The 23351-nt window shown below is 43.3% G+C and overlaps 2 protein-coding genes across 3 annotated transcripts in view; both read right to left on the reverse strand.

Annotated features, from left to right (window-relative positions):
• The window catches only part of hlfb (HLF transcription factor, PAR bZIP family member b), a 353334-nt gene that overhangs the window by 279350 nt on the left and 50633 nt on the right, over positions 1 to 23351 (reverse strand). The window lies entirely within an intron of this gene.
• Positions 17634 to 22586, reverse strand: LOC311002874 (D(5)-like dopamine receptor; the record flags this gene model as incomplete). The annotated part of the gene is made up of 4 exons (XM_083994441.1): positions 22240 to 22586; positions 20883 to 21198; positions 18652 to 19198; positions 17634 to 17797 (listed from the first exon to the last, which is right to left on the reverse strand). The coding sequence occupies exons 1-4, from the start codon at positions 22398 to 22400 to the stop codon at positions 17634 to 17636; spliced, it is 1188 nt and encodes a 395-aa protein (XP_083850567.1). The 5' UTR covers positions 22401 to 22586.

Raw genomic sequence — 23351 nt, forward strand, 5'->3', positions numbered from 1 at the left:
TGCACTGGAGCCACCACTGTAAGGCATGGCGCCATCACCCATATGGAGGGCTGGGGAGCCTGCACTGGAGCCACCTCTGTAAGGCATGGGGCCATCACCCATATGGAGGGCTGGGGAGCCTGCACTGGAGCCACCTCTGTAAGGCATGGGGCCATCACCCAAATGGAGGGCTGGGGAGCCTGCACTGGAGCCACCTCTGTAAGGCATGGGACCATCACCCATATGGAGGGCTGGAGCATTGCCAAGAGAAGGTGCAAACCTGGAGGTTGAAGCCCAAGCACCGACAGGCTGAGGCTGCACAGGGAAGCTGGGAGCCTTCTTCGCTGGGGCCTGGGCTGGGGCCTGGGCTGGGGCCTGGGCTGGGGCCTGGGCCTGGGGCTGTGACAGGGGCATCATGAGGGGATGAGAACCTCCAGGAGGAGAGTGTGATGAGCCAGAACTGCCACTGTTGCTCCAGGTACCCATGTAGGGATATTTATAGTCTGGACAGGATGGAAGAGTCAAGAATAAGCTTCAGTTTGTGCACAAACTTGTCATGGAGAGCATCCAGATGTCATCCAACAGCATTTTGAAAGGTTGGTGGCAAAGTTATTTGGGAGCTGCAGAATACATTTGAAGATGTATCGACTATGAAACGCAAGTTACTTATGCATTTGCTTTGTTTAGAGTCCTAAAAGCTGACCAGTTTGTCAAGTGAAGAAATTACTTTACCTCCTTTTGTTGCAGGAAAAGCAGCAGCACAGCTCAACAGCAGACAGATCCAAGAAACCCTGAAACAGTGAGAGATGTTCATTTTTGCTCCTAAATGTAAAATTTAGCTGGAACTGAGTGACTTTAAGGAGAAGTTTAAAGAGACAAAAAAAGTTCCTCTAACCTCAAAGCCAGTCCAGGTGCCATGTTTAACTCTGACATCGCAGTGGAGTTTCAGCAGTTTGTCTTCAGCAGCCAGTGAATAGTGGAGACTGACAGTCTGGTCTGTTTGCTGAGTGGAGCTTCTTTGGTTTTATACTGCTGCTTCTCGTGGCCTCTGCTCTAATTACACTCATTAGCAGCACCTGGGGCCCAATCAGGCCCTGATGGGGCCCAGTCTGTGTCCAGAGAGGGAGGGGGAGTGTAAGGGTGCGTTCAGGTTCAACACCTATATTTTTAAACCTGATTCACTCAATGTATATGTTTTAACCTGCCTCTATTAGTATTTATTTTTATTTCTACATATCTGTATTGCACAAATATTGTCTGTCTAATATTTATGAGTGTTAACATGTGTGTTTGTACCAAAAATTCTCAAATAGAAGCCAAGTCTCAAATAGACGCTGGCCTCTTATAGAGGCTGGGTCTGGCTACAAGTTTGAGCAAATAAAAGCCGGTCTCAATTGGAATTTATAATTTCTGCAAGTTCTTATTAATGAACAAAACCTCTCAGAACCCACAACTGCCAGTTTCAAATTCAAAAAATTTGAAAAAATTTCAAAAAATGTTTGAGCAGTTTCTAAGCTGCTTCATTCATGTGTGACAGTTGAGGTTCCTGTCACTATGCCTCCAATTGATCATGTGCCCTGGCTACTTGGCCAAGGGGATGTCCCTTTGGGTGACTGGCAAGCGCGCATGACTATTACCCGGGAGGTGTGGGTTCAATCCCCGCCCGGGCCCTCTTCACCTTGCCACACATGCAAGAGTTCTCAACAGACCTGAGACCTCAGACCGTGACCCGGTCCGATCTGCAGGTGCTAAAGCCCGGACCTAATGTGGCCGTACTCACGATCACTAATTCTTGGCTCGAGCGTGACCAAAATAAAAGGAAGCCCATGGTCCGACCTGACTTGAGTGGGCTACATGTTTTCGACCCTAACCCGGCGCGTCCCATCGTGTTGTTCGGGCCGGTCTAGTCAGTTGAGGACGCCGACTGACCCGAGGAAAGAGCCTATATTGTTTTGCCCGACTAGCATTTATGTAGAGGTTTCATTTCTAAATGAATGCTGCTCTGAATCTGAGTCTTTTTTTTTAAACAGTAAGAAGAATGAATTAACAGTATTTCCCCATCTTAGCTGAGCATAAGATTTGTTGAAAATTAAATAAAAGCCAGTCCCATATAGACGCCTGTCTCAAATATAATTCTAATAATCAAATAATATTAATCTTCTTTGTACAATCGTAGATGGGAACACTGGTATTGTTTCCTTTATAAGGCCATCCTGTGTGACTTGCCTCCTTATTTGTGTTCTCTCTTGGTTCCTAAAGTCAACACCAGAAGCTGTCGTCTCAGGCACGATAGATTGATAATGTATACTGTTCCTCGTACACGGACTGTCTTTGGGGAAAGTGCCTTCAAAGCATTTGCACCCTCGTCCTGGTATAAATTACAGAGTCATCTTAAATTGGATTATCTCCCAAGTATGGAAGATTTTAAAGCTAGGATCAAGGACTATTTAACTACTGAATGCACATGTTCTCTCACCGAACGCAGCTGGTGATTATAATGTATTGATGCGATTTGCTGTTATTGTTTTAGCTGTTTTTATGTTTGTTTCGTTGATGTCTAAATGTGGATGTACTGTGCTGCTTTCTTGGCCAGGACCCCCTTGCAAAAGAGATTCTGAATCTCAATGGGATTATTCCTGGTTAAATAAAGGTTAAATAAAAAATAAAAAAATAATTTTTGCAATGTATAGTATCAGTTCGGCAGTGGAAGCACATTAAAGCCCAGGCTTACAGTATTTGGCCACAGTGTAGAATGGACTAAGGTCTGTACAGCAAAATGAGAAGGGAACCCATGATGTCATAGATTAATTTAACTGGAGGTTGTTTAGCGTCTCACAGAGGAAGAACAGAGACTCTCTTTGGCCTGTCTCATCATGTCACCCGATTGTGAGGTTTCTGATCATCCACCCTGCAGAGGTTGTGATTTTAAAGTGAAGTGACTGTATAAAGGTGTTTGTGGTCGTGAATGATCAGAATTTTCACAGTAATGGTTGTAAAAACAAAAAAACAATGGAGGGCAAATGAACTCATGCTTCTTCCAGTGTCATGTTTGAAAACTAAAAGCCATGTGTAAATTGGAGCCACTGCAGTCTTGGTCAACATGTTTAAAATGTTCCCTAGTACGTGAGAAGTTTCTCTGCGGCTAGACTTCCGGGTCGCTGAGCAGCATGGTGGTGTAGGAGCGCAGCTCTCGCCTCTGCAAACTTTTGCAACGCTTTTTGCAGTGTCTTATTTTTTCACCTGGCACGCAACTCAATGGCCAACTCTACCAAAAGAAATCAAGACAATATGGAGCCATCAACTCCATCGCCCACCTCCTACCAAGAGGATAAGAAGCAAAAAACAGCCCTTGACGGCGTCCTCCAAACATATGAATCCCAGCACACAGCGGATTCAGACACAGCTGATTCAGCCGCCGCTGATGGCCACTCGATCCTATCTATTGTTCTCGGAATCTCTACAGCAATCACAGAAATCAAGCATTCTCTGGAAAATATCCGCCAGGAGGTCAGTAACACTAGCGCAACAGTCTCTGTGATGCAAGCAGATTTGTTGAGCATGAAATCTAAAACCTCCAAGATTGAAACAGAGTTTATCACCCTGAACAAGTCTATCACAACTCTTTCAAGCCGCACTGATTTAATTCAGGCTGACGTGCGCAAACAAAGAGATACAATTGGATCCAATACGGAAAAAATAAAAAATCTCACGGATCGCTTTGCAGAAATGGAGGATTACACCCGCCGATCCAATTTGAGATTAACTTTTTTACCTGAGGGGGCGGAGGGGGGCGATGCCATCGCATTCCTCCAGCGTCAGCTACCTGTTTGGCTGCCCAGTCTCTCATCCCGTGGGAAGATAGAGATTGAAAGAGCGCATCGGATCTATACGGCTGCAAGATCGGACGGCAAGAGCTTCAACAGGACATTGATCTTCAAACTTCTCCGTTACTCTGACAGGAAAGCTATCATGGACGCCTACAGAGCTGCTGGTTCGTCTATCTCACATGGGGGCAACAAGTTACTTTTATTTGCTGACTACTCTCCTTCCACCTCCAGGCTTAGGAAAGCTTTCGCCCAAGTGATGTCCAGTTTACGTAAGAAAGGCATCCAGCACTTCCTCATCTATCCAGCGAAACTGAAGGTAACCTATGACGATAAGCAGTTCCTGTATGAAACTCCAGAGGATGCGGAGAAACTCCTGGCAGAACTGGAAGCAGCTTGAATCCTTTCAATTATGAGGTGAACCTTTTTTTTTTTTTTTCTCCCCCTCCTCTGACAACTATAGACACTTACAGACTGACACGCACACAAGCGCACGTATGCGCGCACCCCCCCCCTCACACACACACACACGCACACGCACACACAGACACACACACGCACACACACACTCACGGACGGTTATGGACATGGCCCAGGCCCGCACTCTCACAGTGGTTCCAACGCCTATTCATCCCTTCTCCTATCCGCTACTGTTTATTTTGACTCACGAATATATACTTTATGGTGTTTTTTTATTTTATTTGGCTTTATCTTGTGGGGTTTAGGCTTTGTTTTGTTTTGTTTTCTTATTGGACAATTTACAGCCTAGTTTCCACTGTTTACTGTTGCTCCTCGGGGAAAGCTCATTCAATTGCTGTGTTCTGATTCACAGAAATATTACTTGATTATTTTCCTTAACATGAAGATGAACTAAGTTACAACCCCCCTATTTACATATATTTTTTATTTTAATCCGTTTTTTTTCATTCATTTTTGTTGTGGCTTGCTTTTGTTATACAGATGAATTTGGTTACAAGTTACCAACTCTCTGGTCGCCCCCCCCTCGCCGTTTTTGGTGTTAAAACAAGGACTAATAAAAAATAAATTTGGGTTAATTAAAGACTTTGAAGGTCAAGTAGTTCTGCTGATTTATTACATGTACAAGTAGTACATTAAGCACTGTAAACAATTTATTTACTCTATTAGTTTGCAGATCGGCCCTCCTTGCTGTGTCAGTATCCCAAGGAGCTCTTACATGCTCTTACTTACCGGTGCTTTCACAGGGACTTCCCAGTGCTGTTCCCTGGCATGCCGGTTTTGTGTTGTTTGTTTTCTACAGTTAATTTGTCATCTATGTGTGCATAGCCTAGACTGCACACTGTCTTGCACTTATTTATTTTGTTATGTCAGTTTACGTTGTATTTTTATTTCATTTCGTTTTAGTTTCTTTGTGTTCTACTTGTTTGGTATGCTGTATCCAAATATGGTATATGATCTCTATAATCTTTCATTATTTTATTTCTTCATTCTATGGTCAACTTCAATTTCATGACTCTGAATGTAAGAGGTTTGAACTCACCAGTTAAAAGATTGAAATGTCTTGAATTTTTAAAACTCAAGCAGGTGGATCTGGCTTTTTTGCAAGAGACTCATTTGAAGCAGGTAGATATAAATAGATTTCATAATAAAATGTATAAAGTTATATCATATTCTTGTGCCCCTAATAAATCAAAAGGTGTATTAATTGTTATAAAAAGAAAACTTAATATAAAAATGGGTCTCTCAGGTGGAGATGCAGAGGGTAGGTTTTGCTATGCAACCTTAACCCTCAATGGAACAAAGATTTGTGTGTCCTCAGTTTACGCACCCAATGTGTTTAATCCTACTTTTTTTGATGGTGTGAAGCTAAAACTGTTGGATTTCTCTGATTCAGTACATATTTTAGGGGGAGACTTTAATCTATTAGCAGACCCCTCTATTGACTCAACTAATCCCGACTCCTCTGCTCGGAAGACTTATTCTTCTCACTTTAGTTCGTTCTTACAGGAGTTGAATATTGTGGATGCCTGGCGTATCCAAAATCCAGCTATTAAGGATTACACTTTTTATTCATCTCGCCATCATTCATTCTCTAGAATAGATTATATATTAATTTATCCAATTTTTCTAAAATGTATTACACATGCGTCCATCTTACCAATGCTTATTTCCGATCATTCACCTGTTTTTATTTCTTTTGAAATTATGCCGGGATCCACTCAGTTTAGAAGGTGGCGTTTCAACACCTCTTTGTTGCAGTATACTGAATTTCTAAACAAAATCACCAATGAACTGAGAGAGTTTTTGGCAGTGAATCTACAACCAGGGACTAACCCTCATATTCTGTGGGAAGTAACTAAGTGTTGCATAAGAGGCATATGTACTTCCTTTTCTTCTCATTTGAGTAGAGAACGTAAAAGTAAATTTCTACTGTTAGAGAAGGAAATATCTAGACTTGAACATCTTCAGAAATCTTCCTTTCTTGAAAGTAGACAGAGGGAATTAACTATAGCAAAATCAGAGTTCAGATCTCTAGCAACTTCTAAAGCAGAGTTTCTACATCTCAAAACTCGTCAAGAAATTTATGAAAATGCGGAGAAACCAAGCAAGCTTTTGGCATGGAGACTCAAGCAATCTGAACAACTAGCATCTATAAATATGATCAAAAATGCTAATGGAGAATTATGTACACTTCCTTCACAAATTAATGACATTTTCACTTCCTATTACTCTAAATTATATACATCTGAGTCTCACAAAGATGATTCAGCAATAGTATCTTTTCTAAATTCCTTGAATTTACCTACTCTTTCATCAGAGCAGATTTCCAAGCTTGATGCCCCTATTACATTAGCTGAAATGAAAGATGCCTTGGACTCTATGCCAAAAGCAAAATCACCTGGTCTGGATGGTATCCCACCAGAACTTCTTGTGGCTTTGTGGGACCTGGTCGGTCCAGTCATCTTGAACTCATTTAATTTTTCACTTGCAGTTGGAAGCTTCCATCGAGATCAAAAGATTGCACTTATCTCTCTTCTTTTGAAAAAAGGCAAAGACCCGTTGGAATGCTCCAGCTATAGGCCCATATCAATCTTAAACTGTGATATTAAATTGTATGCTAAAATTTTATCAAGACGACTGGACACTTGTATCTCGTCCTTGGTTCATCCAGACCAAGCTGGCTTCATTAAAGGCCGCTTGGCTTCCGATAATATCCGTAGATTATTGCATATTATTGAAGCAGCACCATCTCTGGAACACCCATCGGCTATCCTCTCTCTGGACGCAGAAAAAGCCTTTGACCGCGTGGAGTGGGACTATTTATGGGCAGTCTTAAAACATTTTGGATTTGGTCCTACATTTATTAATATGGTTCGTACATTGTATGCCAGTCCCACTGCACGCGTTCAAACTGGCCACACGGGTGCACCTGAGTTTGCACTACACAGATCGACTAGACAGGGTTGCCCTCTTTCACCTGGCCTCTTTGCACTTTCGTTAGAACCCTTGGCACAAGCTGTTAGACAACATATATCACCAATTTCAATTAAACATCTCATTCTATTTCCCTTTACGCGGATGATATTTTATTGTATATGTCGAACTTGACTACTTCTATCCCCCAGGTGCTAAATTTGTTTAAGGTCTTTGGGGCATTTTCTGGCTATAGAATTAACTGGTCAAAATCTCTTTTAATGCCGCTCAACTCGACAGCTAGTACAATTAACATTCCTTCACTGCCAGTAACTCTGGAGTGTAACGCTTTTACTTATTTGGGAATAATAATTCGTCCCACCCTTCCTTCTATTGTTAAAGATAACTATACCATAATCTTGTCTAAAATTAATAGTGACTTAACTAAATGGTCTCCCTTGCATATGACTCTTCATGGCCGTATCTCAGTTATTAAAATGAATATTCTTCCCCGCATCAATTTTATTTTCTCCATGCTCCCTCTTTCACCTCCTTGTAAGTTTTTTAAGGACTTGGAGGCAATATGCAGAAATTTTCTTTGGAAAGGCAAGCGCCCTTTAATTAGTTTTTCCACCCTATCGCGTCCCAAAGTATTAGGCGGACTTTCGTTACCCAACTTTAAAATGTATTATTGGTCTTTCCTGTTAAGATCGCTGACAGTATGGCTTGATTCTTCCTCCTGTGTTCCATGGCGAACTCTTGAGAATGCTTTATGCCACCCTTTTAGACTGCAGGATATGTTATCTTGCGGAGCAAAGATTAGGACGACACGGTTACATATGGGGTCTATTATATCAAGTTCTCTGACTGTCTGGTATCAAATACTTAAATATTTACAGTGTAGTAATTGTAGGTTTCATGATTTAACACCTATATGGAATAATTATTATCTGTTAACTGATTCCATGCCTTTCCACTTTCCCAAATGGGCTCATCAGGGCATAAATGTTCTTAGTGACATTTTCAATCAACAAGGTCTCCGTTCCTTTCAGGATCTCAAAGAGTCGTACTCACTGCCAGGTTCCTCCTGGTTTTTCTATCTCAGACTCCGCACGGCTCTAAAAACATACGGAGTACCATGGGACCGCCCGTTAGGCTCACACCCTATACTACAACGTCTTTTTTCTGCCTCAAAGTCCGGGTTTGTTACTTCATGGTATGACTGGTTATTAAAACATAATATTAAGTCTTTAGCTATCACATCGGTCTGGGACGGAGACCTTCATGAGCTGGGTTTCAAATTGGATTGGCCTAAGATTTGGAATTATGTTTTTTTTTCATCCAAAAATCTTGCCCACCAGCTAATTCATTTTAAATTTGTTCATAGAGTTTATTTCTCTCCCGAACGTAGGTTTAGATTCAAACTGACTGCCAGCGATCTTTGTGATAGGTGTCCTCATTCAAAAGTAGGAACCTACATGCATATGTTTTGGGATTGTGTAACAGTTAAAACTCTTTGGGTCCATGTCACTCAAACACTGTCAGGTCTGTTGGATAAACATCTTCCATTCTGCCCGGCCCTTTGGCTTTTTGGTTACAACCCAAACGTGATACTACCATACACACAGAAACGAATCATCCTTGCTGCCTCAACAGCTGCAAAAAAGACCATTCTTAAAAGTTGGTTTGAACCAAGTATTGTAATGAATAAAGTCTGGGTTGCAATGTTTTATGATATCTGTCTGTTGGAAAACTCTACAGCCAAAGTTAATGGTGCAAAAATTGAGACATTAGCTGTTTGGTCTAATGCTATTGCCAATATTCCTGGGTTATTTTAATTTATGCTTTATTTAAACTATGGCTTGGAGGTGTAGCCTATCTTTGTGCAGAATTATGTTTTTCTCTTTACTGGCATTTGTTTGGGGGACCTTTATTTAATCGCATATACTTTGTTTAGGGTGGAGTGTTTTGGCTGTTGTTGTTGTTGTGGTTTTTGCGTCTAAAGATGAATTAGTAGCTTATTTCTGTTGTACCATATGAAACAGCATACAGGTTTTTTTTATTTATTTTTTTTTATCATTGTTTATTTTGTTGTTGTTTTTTCTTGGGTTTGTTTGTTTTTTGTTTTGTTTGTTTGTTTGTGTGTGTAATTTGTAATTTTATTTATTAAAAAAATAAATAAATAAATTAAAAAAAACTCGTCCCAGGAATGATGAGCTAAAAATGTAGTCAAGAGAAAAATTGAACACTGAAAAGTGTTTGAGACCCAGAATTAGCACTCCAGATCAGTCTTATGGCGCATTTCCACTAGCATGGCTCGGCTCGATACGGCTCGGCACGGCTGGGCACGGTTTGGTTGTGTTTCCATTACAACTGAGTATCACTAGTGCCGCCGTGACGTCATTTACACGGCGCCGAGCAACGCTCTAAACTCTGTAAATATATAACTTTAATAACATTTGAAACATTTTCAGGCGAGAAAGTAGTCGTTTAGATCCCCAACGTGTTGAAAATCTGACAAAATACCAGCTGTTTACAATTTTGTTTCGACGAAGTCGGGGTTACTAAAGCTAGCCGTAGTGAGCAACGCACTTCCGGTTATTTTCACAAAATAAAATACCCGTTGCCTTTTATAAGGAAAGCCATTACGATAGAATTGGTGCTTTTACTTCGTAAACAGGAAGTGAATCTACCCTCGCTGTAGCCAGCTTTAAACCGCCGTTTTGACCGCTCTCGTCCCGTTAACGGCATTTAACCGTTCGATATACCTTACCGGAGAGTCTTGCCAGCTCTGAGATCGGCCTGGTTCATTGTAAAACATTTGATGTAAATGTGGTGTTTTCTGTGCATACAGACCACAAGGCAGTGCTGCTCTTCTGTGCACAGCCACAATTGTTAGATATCAATGAGACCAACATTTATCCCCTAAAAAGAGTTTAACCAGCCGGTGGTAAACCCCTTAAAGCCATCGGGTAAGTTATTAGCGGTCGTTTTCTCCTCGGGGTGACGACGTAGGCTGGCCGGCGGAGCACGTCAGGAGCCGGGCTGCTGCCTCGGTCGCTGCTCGGACCTGGAGCTTCACTTCTCCGAAAAACAAAAATGACACTCATCGGCCAATCAGTGGAAGGCAGTCGGCTGACGTCACGTTTTAGTAACGCTTCGGCTCGCTTGGAACCAGGGCTGAGGTGATACCAAAAGTGTACCTGGTTGCAGGTACTGCGTGCTAGTGGAAACACGCAAATAGCGCGCTGAGCCGAGCCGAAGCGCGCTAGTGGAAATTCGCCATTAGGCATCATCTCAATTCTAGACATCTGACAGAAGGTACAGCCCTGTAAACACTGAGGCAGTTGGAACCAGAGCACAAGTGTGCTGAAAAGTTGAAGTGCAGTCAAACAAAGTTCAAAGAGCCAACAAATATTGATTTTTAGTTTTTATTGAACACTTTTACACTCCACATGTGGAACTAGTTTGACCAGACTGAAGATCAATCCCAGAAGATCAATCCCAGATTTACCCTGAAAGACAATGAGAAGGGATAATGTTAATATGCTCAAGATTCACTGTTAAGAAAAGCAGCTCAGACTTAAAATTTGACATTACCTCTTTTTACCCCTTTGGCCCCAGATGGTGGAAGCTTGCTTGGAGTGTTGCTTGGCATCTTGCTTGGAGCATCGTTCACAGTGGGTGGGTCAATGGGTGGAGGAAGGTACTCTGGAGAATACTGCATGTGGGAGTAGAAGTCTCGTGCACGCTGGAAGCCATTTCTGGTCTGAAAGATGTCGGTTGAGGGCAGCACCAGAGGAGAAGTCCCACTCGGGGTCTCACTTGGGGTCTCAGGTACTGCTTCCCACCTGATTTCAGGGAAAGGACGAGGTGGAAGGGGGAAAAAGCGAGGGGCTGAGACGTAGGCTTCTCCTGCAGGCTGTGCAGGCCTCAAAGATGCATCTGGTGTAGGACCGCCATAAGGCATGGGACCATCACCCATATGGAGGGCTGGGGAGCCTGCACTGGAGCCACCTCTGTAAGGCATGGGACCATCACCCATATGGAGGGCTGGGGAGCCTGCACTGGAGCCACCTCTGTAAGGCATGGGGCCATCACCCATATGGAGGGCTGGGGAGCCTGCACTGGAGCCACCTCTGTAAGGCATGGGGCCATCACCCATATGGAGGGCTGGGGAGCCTGCACTGGAGCCACCTCTGTAAGGCATGGGGCCATCACCCATATGGAGGGCTGGGGAGCCTGCACTGGAGCCACCTCTGTAAGGCATGGGACCATCACCCATGTGGAGGGCTGGGGAGCCTGCACTGGAGCCACCTCTGTAAGGCATGGGACCATCACCCATATGGAGGGCTGGAGCATTGCCAAGAGAAGGTGCAAACCTGGAGGTTGAAGCCCAAGCACCGACAGGCTGAGGCTGCACAGGGAAGCTGGGAGCCTTTTTCGCTGGGGCCTGCTGCACAGGGAAGCTGGGAGCCTTCTTCGCTGGGGCCTGCTGCACAGGGAAGCTGGGAGCCTGCTTCGCTGGGGCCTGCTGCACAGGGAAGCTGGGAGCCTGCTTCGCTGGGGCCTGGGGCTGTGACAGGGGCATCATGAGAGGATGAGAACCTCCAGAAGGAGAGTGTGATGAGCCAGGACTGCCACTGTTGCTCCAGGTACCCATGTAGGGATATTTATAGTCTGGACAAGATGGGAGAGTCAAGAATAAGCTTCAGTTAGAGCATTAAGATATCGTCAAACAGTATTTTGAAAGGTTTCTCAGTTTAGAATTCTAGAGTTGGTGAGAAATTAAGGGATTTGAGAGCTGCAGAAGTTGACCAAAATACATTTAAAGATGTATCGACTATGAAACTCAAGTTACCTATGCATTTGCTTTGTTTAGAGTCCTAAAAGCTGACCAGTTTGTCAAGTTAAGAAATTACTTTACCTCCTTTTGTTGCAGGAAAAGCAGCAGCACAGCTCAACAGCAGACAGATCCAAGAAACCCTGAAACAGTGAGAGATGTTTATTTTTTCTCCTAATGTAAAGTTGAGCTGCAACTGAACTGAAAACACAAAAACAGTTCCTCTTACCTCAAAGCCAGTCCAGGTGCCATGATTAACTCTGACATTGCAGTGGAGTTTCAGCAGTTTGTCTTCAGCAGCCAGTGAATAGTGGAGACTGACAGTCTGGTCTGTTTGCTGAGTGGAGCTTCTTTGGTTTTATACTGCTGCTCCTCGTGGCCTCTGCTCTAATTACACTCATTAGCAGCACCTGGGGCCCAATCAGGCCCTGATGAGGCCCAGTCTGTAGGCGGAGCATGAGGGTGCGTTCATGTTCAGCATCGATATTTCTTTCTAACCTGATTCACCCAATTCATGTTTTAACCTGCCTCTATTAGTATTTATTTTTACTACATTACATATCTGCAATGCACAAATATTGTCCGTCTTTATGTTTACATGTGTGTTTGTATTTGTCCACAGTGTAGAAAGGACCAAGTTTTTTTTATAGCAAAATGAGAAGGGAACCTGATGTTATCTTCATTCAGAACCCCCTCCTCCCTTATGTTAAAGGCTTTATCTTAGGACAGGTACGTCTAAAGTGTTGTCGAAGTTGGAAAAGTCTTTGTTTTGTTGTTAAAAAAAAAAAATCCTTCAAATACATATTCTTTTAAGACACTTGCTAAATTGATATGATTTTAAAATCACTGGTCTGTGTTTACCATTGGATTGAATCCATTGTTAATACAACCTGTCAATGTTGATACTATATTAAACTAAATATAAAATTCCTCTTCTCTCTTTTCCTGCTCTTTGGTCTGACAGCATTTAAAGTGTAAAATAGGTAATGTTAGTGGAGTGTGATGAAGCTGATGTTTAAAACAAGCATCTCTAAACATATATAAGAGACTGGAGCTATACAACACTTAGACCTGACCTTCCCATGGCACTTGTAGTCGTGTCATTAGATCCTGTATCTCAGCACTGACTGATCCTCTGAAGGGGGGGGGTGTAACAGTTGTCCACTTGTGCGTCACATGAAATCTGCATTAAATCACATGTGTGGTGTTTTTTCTCCCGTCGACTCGCAGCTTCACAGCGTTTGAAGCTTTTGTTCCACGTGTGGGAGCGTGGCTGCTGCAGCGAGGTCAAACGTCAGAGAGCAGAACAGACAACAAACAGGAGAGCTGTGTCTGACACACTCTCACACTTTGATGTCAGGGAGAAGAAGTAAAGGCCGATTGTGCTGCAGGCAGCAGAGAGACGATTGTTTGTCCTCTCCTGCTCTGGCGTTCTCCTGCTCCTCTCCTCAGCAGAAACTCACTGCACTGACACGGAGAGACGTGTTGAGGTAAATACACCAGGCCACATGTTGTGTGTTTCACCTGCTGGATCAGTTTACACTGGGCAGCAGAGTGGACAAATGCTGTACTTCCACATCTGGACCAACTCCCCTTCAGCATTGGATATAAAGTTACATGTATACAGCCACGGAAAAAAAAGTAGAGACCACTTCAAAATGATGAGTTCCTCAGGTTTTTAATATTTATAGCTATGTGTTTGAGTAAAATTAACATGTTTGTTTTATTTTGTAAACTACTGACAACATTTCTCCCAAAATAAAAATAAAAATATTATCATTTACAGCATTCATTGGCAGAAAATGGCAACTGCTCAAAATATCAAGTCTTTTCAGACCTTGAATAATAATAATGCAAAGAAAACATGTTTATATTCATTCCTAAACAACACAACACACATATTTTAACTTAAGAAGAGTTTATAAATAAGGTTTTTGTGGGACAATGTCAATGTTTAATCCCAGCAGTGTTTTTTTATAATCTTCCTATAAAATCAGATGTGATTCAGGTGATGACCTCACCAGTGTCTCATTGGGTAGAATGAGTTGTGTTTGTGTTGGTATTTTTTATTTTTTTAAAGAAAAAACGGGAATGGAATAAGTGCTGTACATGATGCTTTTTAAGAAACATTTGTGAAAGTGGTCTCTCATTTTTTCCAGAGCTGTAGTATGATCATGGTTCAATGTTTTTGCTTTGAAAAGTGTCAGAATATGTTAAAATAAAGATTAGTTAAGCACTCACTATGTTTGATCTTAATTGATTACTTTGTCCCACACTCAGTCATTCCTCCTCTAGAGAACATGAACATCTGGATCAACATCTGGATCTGTCGGCCCGGTCGTTGTTGTTGAGATGTTCTGTCTCTGAGCACTCACATGCTCTCAGCTCTGATCATTTTAATGTTTGCTTTTGTTCTCATGACTTCCAACATGGCCGCCTGCCTGTCCTCTACAGTCTCCTAGCAACAAGAGATGGAGGCGTAACCGCCGGTCCGGTCCGGTGTCGGTCGTTGATCGTAGCAGAAGGAAACCAGTGCTGCTGAAGAATCCAGGAGAGAACCGGACCACAGAGTAACGATGTCACCTCTGGACCTTCACTACACGACCCGGTGGGTCCGGACTCAAAAAACACGGAGCGGCACCGGGTCTGTTTTCATGGTTGATCTGGCTCCGAGCCACTCGGATAGAAGCAGCCCGCAATTACCTGAAGGGCCAATTAGACACTGGAACTAATGATGTAATTGTTATTAATTACCATCCTCGTCCGATTGGTCGTCTTTAACATATCAAAGGCAGCTGGAGTGAGAGGCTGCAGCACAATGAGCGAGTGAACCCGAACACATCAAAAGGCCGCGCATCAAAATGTCACTGCTGCTACAAACTACAAACTGTGCAGGTCTCACTTTTGACCAAACGTCTCACCTGTGACCAGACTTCTCACCTTTGACTTAAAGGTATAGTTCACCCAAAATTGAAATGTTACTCATTATCTCCTCCCCCTCATGTGGACTAAGGGCTGGGAGAAGTTTCAGAGTCCTCCGTGGCTTCTCTGAGTTACAGGGGGTCTCGGCGTAGCAGTGCATGTCAATATAACGGTTGCAAATGGATACCAACTGTCTTCGTAACAAAAAGACACACCAAAAAACATCCAAATACCTCCATGCTGCTCGTATGTAATGTCCGTCTTGTATTGAAGCCCCGAAATGCGAAATTGTCCCAAAAAAAATTAAATAAGTCTATTTTTTAAGCTCGTTTGTAGCGGAAGCTTCTCGAAGCTCCTCTTACCGGTTCGTCAAATTTGGACGAACTGCTACGCCGAGACCTCCTGTAACTCAGAGAAGCCACGGAGGACTCTGAAACTTCTCCCAGCCCTTAGTCAACATGAGGGGGAGTAGATAATGAGTGAAATTTCAATTTTGGGTGAACTATCCCTTTAAAGTCTCACCTGTGACCAAACATCTCACCTTTGACCAGACGTCTCCCCTGTGGCTCCTCTTCGATACAGAACTCCATCAGTACCTTCTTGTTGTTGGTTTCCCTCAGTGTCTCAGTGATGCTCTGATGTTTTAACTGTTCACTCAGCTCCTCTTCATTGTGCCAAAAAATGTAAATAAATGCAAACAAAGACAGGAAAGAGCTTTGTCCGGTGGGGAGAATCAGACTTTATTCGAAACACGTGCGGAATGAATTGTCTCCATCAGTTTTATTACAAGCGTGGAAATATAAAGAGGAATATATAAAACCATAAGAAATGTGTCTAATCAAAGGAAAAGCACTGGCTGTGCTTCTACTCCCATGTTTATTCTGTTTGTCTTTGATACAGGAGGATGAAGTTGTTTCTGTCTGACAGGACAACGTTACATTAATCTGGTGAAGCTGTCGTCTGTCAGATCTTCAATAGGTCAATCACAGGTTGTTTAATTTAACTGACACTGTTTACAGTTTATTACAGTTTTTCTCGATTGCTAAGACACATTTCTCGAAAGCTTCTCTCATTTTCTCTAAACTGTGAACACAAACCCCAATTTTCAAGCTACATTCACAAAACCTCAGACTCTTCTAGCAAAACCAAACTTTCACCTCAAAACAGTTCAATCTGGTGCTCAAAACTGAACTATTTCGTCAAATCAAAATTAAAAACACTACTGAGCAGTCACTAAACACTACATAGAAAAATAGAAAACACAATGCTCAGCACATGAAGCTGTAGAAATAAATGTTTATCGTTCACTGTAGCTAAATGCATGTTGCAAAACAAAAAACCTGTGCCTTTACACTGTAGCACCTCTCTCCTTCCCTTTCTTTCACCCTCCTCCCTCCCTCCCCACATCCATTTCATCCCCTTTTCCTTCCTTCCCTCTTCTTTTTTCTTCCCAGTTCATCCCTCCCTCCCTCATCCTCTCTTCCTTCACCCTGTCGTCTCTCATCTTCTCCTCTTGCAAAACAAAACACCTGTGCATTTAGCACTTGTACATAGTACTGTAAAAAAAAAAAAAAAGTACAAAAACCAGAAATCTTGTGCATTTACACGTAGCAAAGTACAAAAACAAACAGAAATCTTGTACATTTAGCACTTGTATGCAGTAGGCCTACATAAAAATAAAGTACAAAAATATAGAAATGAGAAGTGCAACTCAGCCACAGCATCATTTCTCTGTTCTGGATCAGACCACAGGACTTCATCCTGAACTAGCTTACAGTATATGTGCCCTCACATCATTGGACACAAGTGTGATCAATTTTGAGTTGTTGTGTTCAACCGGTGAAACTTGTGCTTTACTTGTGTTTGACTTTTGCCACCTGTGCTCAGCATTATGCAACACAGGTGCATCACAATGAAAATGTGTTGGTAAGTTGTGTCTGAACAGGTAAAAAGTGCTGATGATTTTGCCAAAAGAAGCGACTGGTTCAATCAGTGGGTTCAGGCAACTGAGAATTTGGTTCAGACAACAGGGTTTAGTGTTTTAGCAACTGAAATCCACTCAGACTGTTTCAGTCTAAATGTAACATCTGGTTTGTTCACATCTGTTGTGATTAACAGTTAAATCCACAGTTCATCAGTTGAACATTACAACCAAAACACTCCACAGTCAAACAGAGAGGAGGAGGAGGAGGAGGAAGAGGAGCAGGGTGAAGAGGATAAGGAGGAAAAGGAGAAGGTAGAGAAGGAGGAAGAGGATAAGGAAGAGTAGGTGGAAGAGAAGAGAAGGAGGAGGAAGAGAAGAAGGAGAAAGAGGAGAAGGATGAAGAGGAGGGGATAATTAAGGAGGAGGAAGAGGAAGGAGGAAGAAGAAGAGAAGGAAGAGGATAAGGAGGAAGAGGATAAGGAGGGAGAGAAGAAGGAGGAAGAGGAGGAGGAAGAAGAGGGAGGAAGAGGCAGGAGAGAAGGAAAAGGATGAAGAGGAGGAAGATAAATAAATTAAAAAACATTTTTACCCACATACATTTTTCTGAAAATCCTTTACATTGAACAATCAAAGTGTTTTTTGTTTTGTCTTGTTTTGTTTTTTAATTTAAACTCCTGTAAAAAAGTTCAGTAAGCTCGGGGTTCAGGTCAAACAGAAGGTCAAAGGTCACGGCCCCTCCCTCTCCTCCTCACAGGTCTTGGATCTGACCCGGGATGACGTAGCAGTGATCCGCGGGTCCAGACGAGCTGAAGGGCATCAGGTCCAGAGAGATGTCGGCCTCACACTGGTACTGCAGCAGCGCCGGCAGCAGCAGGTTCCGGTGGCTCCGCGACTCCCCCGACACCCCCGACACTAGGGGCGGGAGAAAAGATCAATTCACATATGGAATATATATATAGAATAGTCTGTAGACAATTATAATCATTCAACTGTTTCACCGGTGTTAAAGGGATAGTTCAACATTTTGGCAAATTGTCCCATTGCCATAATCCCTATAGTCATAGCAGTAGGTTCGTTAACCTTTAATTGTCGGTGCAAGCTATTTTTAGAACAGCGGAGCAGAGCCGTGAGCTGCTCAGAGCTACGCTACGGAGGCTCATTATGGGATTTCTTAATTGGTTTCCCTCATCAAACTCATCAAATACACAATCCAACAACTCCACAACGCTCTGGTGGACAAGTTGTGACCTGCACATTCACCACGCTATGAGATAATAACACAACGTTACCAGACAGAGTTGTTTTAGAGGGAAATTCATGCAAAACCGCTGATGCGCGTTGCCTTCAGGGACAGTTTTTCATCATCAGTCTCTGTATTTACCTCTAAAACAACTCTGTGTGGTAACGTTGTGTTATTATCTCATAGCGTGGTGAATGTGCAGGTCACAACTTGTCCACCAGAGCGTTGTGGAGTTGTTGGATTGTGTATTTGATGAGTTTGATGAGGGAAACCAATTAAGAAATCCCATAATGAGCCTCCGTAGCGTAGCTCTGAGCAGCTCGCGGCTCTGCTCCGCCGTTCTAAAAATAGCTTGCACCGACAATTAAAGGTTAACGAACCTACTGCTATGACTATAGGGATTATGGCAATGGGCCAATTTGCCAAAATGTTGAACTATCTGCAATATCGTAGAATTGCAATTTAAATCGAATCGCCATCCAAAAAATCGTAGAAGAATCTAATCAGGAGAAAAGCATATCATCACCAGCCCTACCAGACACTTGCTCCATGTCTCCTCCTCCTGCTCCGGTGTGGGGGGGCATCATCGCCACCACCATGCCGGCGGCGGTCCGCTGGGCGCCGGCGCCCGGCCCGGGACACGCCTCCTTCTGCAGCGTGGTGTCGTGGTGGTAGGAGACGAGCTCGTTGCTGAAGTCCACGGTCTCCACGGCGGAGCTGGAGCAGTACTTGTTGCAGCCCAGGATGGTGGAGAAGGCCTTGCGGAAGTCGGCGTTGAAGGCGTAGATGACGGGGTTGAGCGAGGAGTTGGCCCAGCCGAACCACACGAAGATGCTGAAGGTGGTGTCGCTGACGCACGGCGGCTCGCCGGCGCGGTCCAGCTGGCAGAACGGCACCACGCAGTTGAGGACGAAGAAGGGCAGCCAGCAGAACACGAACACGCCCATGATGATGGACAGCGTCTTCAGCACTTTGGTCTCCCGCTTGAAAGACGTCTTGAGCGAGCTTTCGTCGTGCGCCGTTGTCGACGACGACGTGCGGTGGCGGCGGTGGTTTTTCTGCGCACGGTGCCCCTGCCCGCAGAGGTGGGTAGAGTAGCCAAAAATTGTACTCAAGTAAGAGTATAGTTACTTTAGAATAACATTACTCAAGTAAAAGTAAAAAGTAGCCATTCAAATATTTACTTGAGTAAGAGTAGAAAGTACTTGGTGAAAAAGCTACTCAAGTACTGAGTAACTGCTGAGTAACCTCTGATTTCGCTTAATGATCAGCACGTAAATGTAGGCCTAATCAAATACACAGAAATATAATAGCAATGAAAAAATTCAGATATTGCCAAAGAACAACATTTAACAACTAAGAAGACAATAGCCTAAATGACTTTTTTTTTTTTTTTTTTTTTTACAAAGTAACATAAATTAAGACAAATTCAGCCACAATAACTTACATAGGCCTATCTATGATATATGAACTGTCTGAGACTAATGCCAGAACCAGGTATTTAAACCCAGAATGGGTGGTCCTATGATTGGTTTCTAGTGAAACCAAAGTCACATGACCACACCCCCGAGACTCGAGTCACATGACCACACCCTCGAAACTGGAGGGGTGGTCATGTGACTAGGAGTCACATGTCTCCAGGTGTGTATGGGGTTTAAACTTCCTGGGGAGGAAGAAGAATAAGACGACCTGGATGACTGAGAACCTTCACCAAAGACGGTTTATATTGAATATCTTTGCGTTGACGGACATTATCCACGACATACCAGGGCTGACGTCATCCTAATCATTTACTAGCCACAGTTTCTCCAATTTGAGGCGGAGTGACCGTCCTGTTTACCGCGGAGATTTTGTGTGCGGTCATGTGACTCCCTGGCTCTGTCTGATTGGTTAAACGGAGGCAAACGTCGCGAGTGGCTACATCTGATTGGTGAAACGCAGTCATGTGACAGAGGCTCGGCAGTATCTCCATTAAAACTAGAGCACTGGAAAAGAGAGTAACGACACACATTGGTTCAATGGCAGCGCCTCCTGGTGGAGGAATATGGGTTTTGCAAAAGCGCCCAAGAACTGACATCTCTGCATTGTTGGTGAATGAGCAGTGTGGTGTTTTCAATAATTTAAGGACATTTATAGATCACCCACGTTAATAGCATCATTGAGGACCCTTTACAGATAAATATTAACACATAGGCCAGTAAAAAAAACACACAAAAAAACAGTTGTCTACATTAATGTTTCAATCTGCATTTTGTAATAAACAAATTATAAGTGTAATTTGATATGACCAAGACACCTAAAAACAAAAACACGGCCGTTTTCATCAATTTACAAGCAAGTGGGCAACACACATACATTGGAGTGAATGGGTTTTCTGGGCGCTTTTGCAATACCCATATCCTGCCACTAGGGGCGCAAAACCCTTAAACCCTTAAACCCTTAAACCCTTAAACCCTTACCACGGGAGTCAATGGAGGTGTCGTTACTCTCTTTTACAGTGCTCTAATTAAAACAAAACAATTTTCACATTAGATCTATAAGAAAAAGTAGCGAGTAGCGAGCGGAATGAAGCTCAATGTAACGGAGTAAAAGTACTGCTTCTTCTGAAGAAATATACTCAAGTATAAAAGTAACAAGTATGCTGCATTGAAACTACTCTTAGAAGTACAATTTATCCAAAAAGTTACTCAAGTAAATGTAACGGAGTAAATGTAGCGCGTTACTACCCACCTCTGCCTGCCTGCCGCCCTTCGCCGCCGCCGCGCGCTCCAAGGACGAGATGCGGCGGATCTGGGTCTGCGCGATGCGGAAGATGCGCGTGTACGTGCCGACCATGATGAGCACGGGGATGTAGAAGCTGATGAGCGACGAGGAGATGGCGTAGGTCCGGTTCAGGCTGGCGTTGCAGTCGTCCGGGTTGTGTGCTGGTTGGGCGGCCGCGGCGGCGGTCAGGTTGTCGGCGTCGGCGCGGTGCCAGTTGAGCTGCACGGGGATGAAGGAGATGAGGATGGAGAGCGTCCACGCCACGCCGATCATCAGGAAGGCAAACCGGCGCGTCATCTTGCGCTCGTACCTGCGTGGGTCATTATCAAAATACGGTGGTTTAAGAGTCAAAAAAGTTTAAAAATTTTAATTCAGTTTTCACAAATTTAATTTAATTTAAAGGGACAACGAGGAGTTTTGGAAAAGCAAAGTGTTTCCACACTACATTTATGAGCCTCCGCACCGTGAAATTCTTTGACCGGCGCAAGACAGACTCATGTTTTCATTCATCAAGAATTAAACGCTGGTCGGCTCGCCCAGCATTTCCACCACCACTAATAATAACAAAATAACCATAGAGACAAAACCATAGATTTATCTAAAATGGACCATTAACAAGTGGTAACGGAGATTCACACACTACCAACACTATATCGTTTTGTCTCTATCGTCTCTATCGTTATTTTGTTATATTAGTTATTAATAGCTGTTGGGACCAGTGCCCGGTGCGATGGCCCGTGGCCCTAAATATTTTTACATTGTCCAAGTGTTTTTTTTTTTTTTTAAGATACAAAGGAAATTAAAACTCAAAAAAATAAAATAAAACTGAAAACATATAAACTGAAATTATCATCATCATTTAAAATGGTATAAAATTACATAATTTTGGTTTAATGTGGATGATTACGTTAAAAAAAAGTGTTCAATAATGGGCAAACACTGGGCTTAATATATGAATAAAATAAAATCCAAATTGGCTTTTTAACCCTCCCGTTGTCCTTCTGTTCACTTCCTCCATCCTTCCTTCTTTCCTTCCTTTCTCCCTTCCTTCTTTCCACAATCCTTTTCCCCTTCCTTCCTTCCTTCCTTCCTTCCTTCCTTCCTTCGTCCTTACTTCTTCCTTCCTTTTTGACCCAATCTGTTCCCTCCCTCCATCTATCTTTCCTTCCTTTTTTCCCTTTCTTCTTTCCTTTCTTCTATCCCTTTATCCTTCCTTCCTTCCTTCCTTCCTTCCTTCCTAACTTCTTTCCCTTTATCCTTCCTTCCTTCCTTCCTTCCTTCCTTCCCTTAGTCCTTCCTTCCTTCATCCTATCCCTGCATGTTTATATCTAGAAATCGGCCGGTGACCCACCTGAAGGGGCTGGAGATGGCCCAGTAGCGGTCCATGCTGATGATGCACAGGTTGAGGATGGAGGCGGTGGAGCACATGATGTCGAAGGCGACCCAGGTGTCGCAGAAGAAGCGTCCGAACAGCCACGTGCCGGTCACCTCGGTGATGGCTCTCCACGGCATCACGAGCACGGCCACGAACAGGTCGGACACGGCCAGCGAGATCACGAACGAGTTGGTGACTTTGGAGCGCAGGTGGCGGAACTTGACCACGGCGGCGCACACCAGCGTGTTGCCGAGCAGCGTGGACACGATGAGCGCGCACAGGACGCAGCCGGTGAGCGCGCGCAGGCTGATTCCTCCTCCTCCTCCACCGGTACCGGTACCGACCTGGACCCGGTCCTGGATCCGGTCCCAGCGGTCCTGATGGTCCTGGTCCCGGTCCTGATGCTGCTGCAGGGTCCAGGTCTCGTTGTGAACGGTCTCCATGGAGCTCTGCGTCCGGACGCAGTCACGTCTGTCCTGTCCCATCCTCAGACCAGCTTCAGCCGCCGGACGGAGAGAGAGAGGCGGCACCGTCACACTCACCACACCACCACATCACACACCGACATATCGATTTTTCTACTTATTTCAAGTGAAAATCTGCTTGAAATAAGTAAAACGTGTCTTAAAAAACAAAACAAAAAAACAAGCTACTTTTCAGTGTAATGAGTCTTATTTTAAGTAGGCTATAATTAAAATAATTTAATTAAAATAGTAAAAAAAAAGTAATTTCCCAGCTTGGGATCAATAAAGTCTATCTATCTATCTATCTATCTATCTATCTATCTATCTATCTATCTATCTATCTATCTATCTATCTATCTATCTATCTATCTAGATTTGATTTGAGGAGAAATGACATTTTGAGTAGAAACAAGACAAATGTTCTTGGTAAGATTTAGAGTTTTTGGAGTGTGATTGATTGATTAACTGATTATAGAAGGGAACTTGAAGGGAACTTCACAGCCCGAACTCATCGGAGGAGCAAGATTTTCATTATTATTACAAGCACGAAAAATCTGCTTTCACTGGCAGATTTTTCTACTTATTTCAAGTGAAAATTAGTTTGAAACAAATGAAAATGATCTA

This window comes from Trachurus trachurus (assembly GCF_905171665.1).
Source record: "Trachurus trachurus genome assembly, chromosome: 19".
NCBI classification, from domain to species: domain Eukaryota; kingdom Metazoa; phylum Chordata; class Actinopteri; order Carangiformes; family Carangidae; genus Trachurus; species Trachurus trachurus.